Below are 1,768 nucleotides of genomic sequence, written 5' to 3'. Positions count from 1 at the left end.
TACGCGTCCCGGGAGGACGCGCGCAGCGCCATCGCCACCTTCCACCGCTTCCAGCTGCGCCACGGCTGCGCCATCATCGTCTGCTGGAGCACGGAGAAGCGTGAGCTCCTCATCAACGGCCTGGGCGTCTTGGTGAGCCAGCAGGAGCTGGAGGCCACACTGCGGAGGGTCACTGAGGGCATCTGTAGTGTCACCCTGCATGCCAGCCCCTCCCAGAAACAGGCCAAGCTTGCTGTGCTGAAGTACAGGTCGCACGAGGCTGCTGCCCTCGCCAAGAAAGCTCTGGTGGAAGGTGAGTAGTGCTGAGGGATGCTGCTTGGGCTGGGCTTCCCACCTCCAGACTTGGCTGCAAGGTGACTTCAGCCTTGAGACACTGCTTGCTCTCTCCCTGTGTCCTGTGGGATGCCAGCTGCCCGTGGTGCAGTTGATTTCCAGCAGTCCTGCTGGTGGTGGGATGAAGGGGCTGCTGGAAGTCTCCAGGAAGCAGCTGCTCAGAGCAGGAGCATCACCAGGTCAGGGCACCCAGAACATTATCCAAGTCATTAAACCTTTCCAGTGGAGCTGCCCAAGCCCTCAGTGTCCCTTAAACACTCCTGATAGAGCTGCTCAATCCCTCTGAGTCCTGTCCCCCAACTGCAATGCCCTGATGGGACACACTTCCCAGACATCCAATCGGCACCTCCAAAATCTTGATTTGTACCCACTCCTGCCCCAGCTGAGGAGCATTTGGCTTTGATACCTGTTCACCTTGACTCTAAAATCAGCTGCTCCTAAAATCCTGGAGACGGATGGGATGGGATGGGATGGGATGGGATGGGATGGGATGGGATGGGATGGGATGGTGCTGGAGGGTAGGTGAGCATCTCCTGTCTCCTAGGGAACCTGAGGCTCAGGGCAGCAAAGATGAGGGTGGAATGGCTGGATCCCCAACTGAAGCAGAAGCTGCAGCTGTGTGAGGAGGAGCCACCGTCCAGCTGGGTGCAGGGAGGTGAGAGCCCAGTAGTGCCCCTTCCTCTGTCACTGCAGAACGTGCTGGACTGCCTGAACACGCTGTGCTGAGGACACCCCTGTTCATGGCCAAGTGTGTCCGGGTGAACCCCAACGGGTGGCAGCGGTTCTGGTACCAGGTGGCCATCCTGGGGTACCAGGTGGCCATCAGTGGCCTCGTGTGGATCTCACCAGATAGGCAGGGCCAGAGCGAGCACGAGAAGGCCAAGGTGTTGGCAGCCCTGCACGTTCTGCGGGTGTTGGCTGAGTCCTTGGTGAGTCCTTGCACAGCCAGCGCCCTGCCTTTCCCAAAGGGTCCCCTGGGAGGGTGGAGCTGTGGCACTTCTGGGAGGGTGGGATGGGGCAGGGAGGGACCCAGGCTGGGTGGCAGGGCTGAACACTGTCAGCGCTGAGCTGAGGATTTCTGATTTAAGCACAGGATGCAAGAGGAGGGGGTTTGGGGCTGAGGGCAGAGCCTGACCCTTCTCTCTCCCCTGCAGGGTGCCAGCTGAAGTAGGCAGCTGCTCTGCCACAGCCACGACTGAGCCCCAGCCTTGCTGGGCTCCCGGCCCTGTTCCAGCTTGCATTGGTTTTGAGAGCTGGCTCTGGAGGATAAAGGCTGCTGTCCTGTTCCACGGCAGCCACCGTGTCCCCAGGCAGCCCTCGAGTTGGTTCTAGTTTTGGGTTGTTGGTTTTCCTGTTGCCAAGTTTGGTTCTGTTAATCTGGTTGGTGTTGCATTGGAGGGCAGATCCTGGAGAAGCAGCAGCAGCTCTTGGTGGG

The 1,768-nt window shown here is 59.7% G+C and overlaps 1 protein-coding gene across 1 annotated transcript in view; it reads left to right on the top strand.

Annotated features, from left to right (window-relative positions):
• Nucleotides 1-1,557, top strand: part of DND1 (DND microRNA-mediated repression inhibitor 1) — a 2,816-nt gene extending 1,259 nt beyond the window's left edge. Inside the window, 4 exon segments of the mRNA XM_031060586.1 lie at nt 1-292; nt 878-1,054; nt 1,057-1,262; nt 1,488-1,557. The exon segment at nt 1-292 is cut by the window's left edge and continues 77 nt beyond it. Coding sequence (XP_030916446.1) covers nt 1-292; nt 878-1,054; nt 1,057-1,262; nt 1,488-1,499 — 687 coding nt within the window. The 3' untranslated portion in view covers nt 1,500-1,557.
• The last annotated feature ends 211 nt before the right edge of the window (nt 1,558-1,768 follow it).

This window comes from Geospiza fortis, unplaced genomic scaffold, assembly GCF_000277835.1.
Source record: "Geospiza fortis unplaced genomic scaffold, GeoFor_1.0 scaffold413, whole genome shotgun sequence".
Classification (NCBI taxonomy): Eukaryota; Metazoa; Chordata; class Aves; order Passeriformes; family Thraupidae; genus Geospiza; species Geospiza fortis.
The sequence above is the reverse complement of the archived record's forward strand: the minus strand, read 5'-3'. Positions and strand labels throughout refer to the sequence as shown.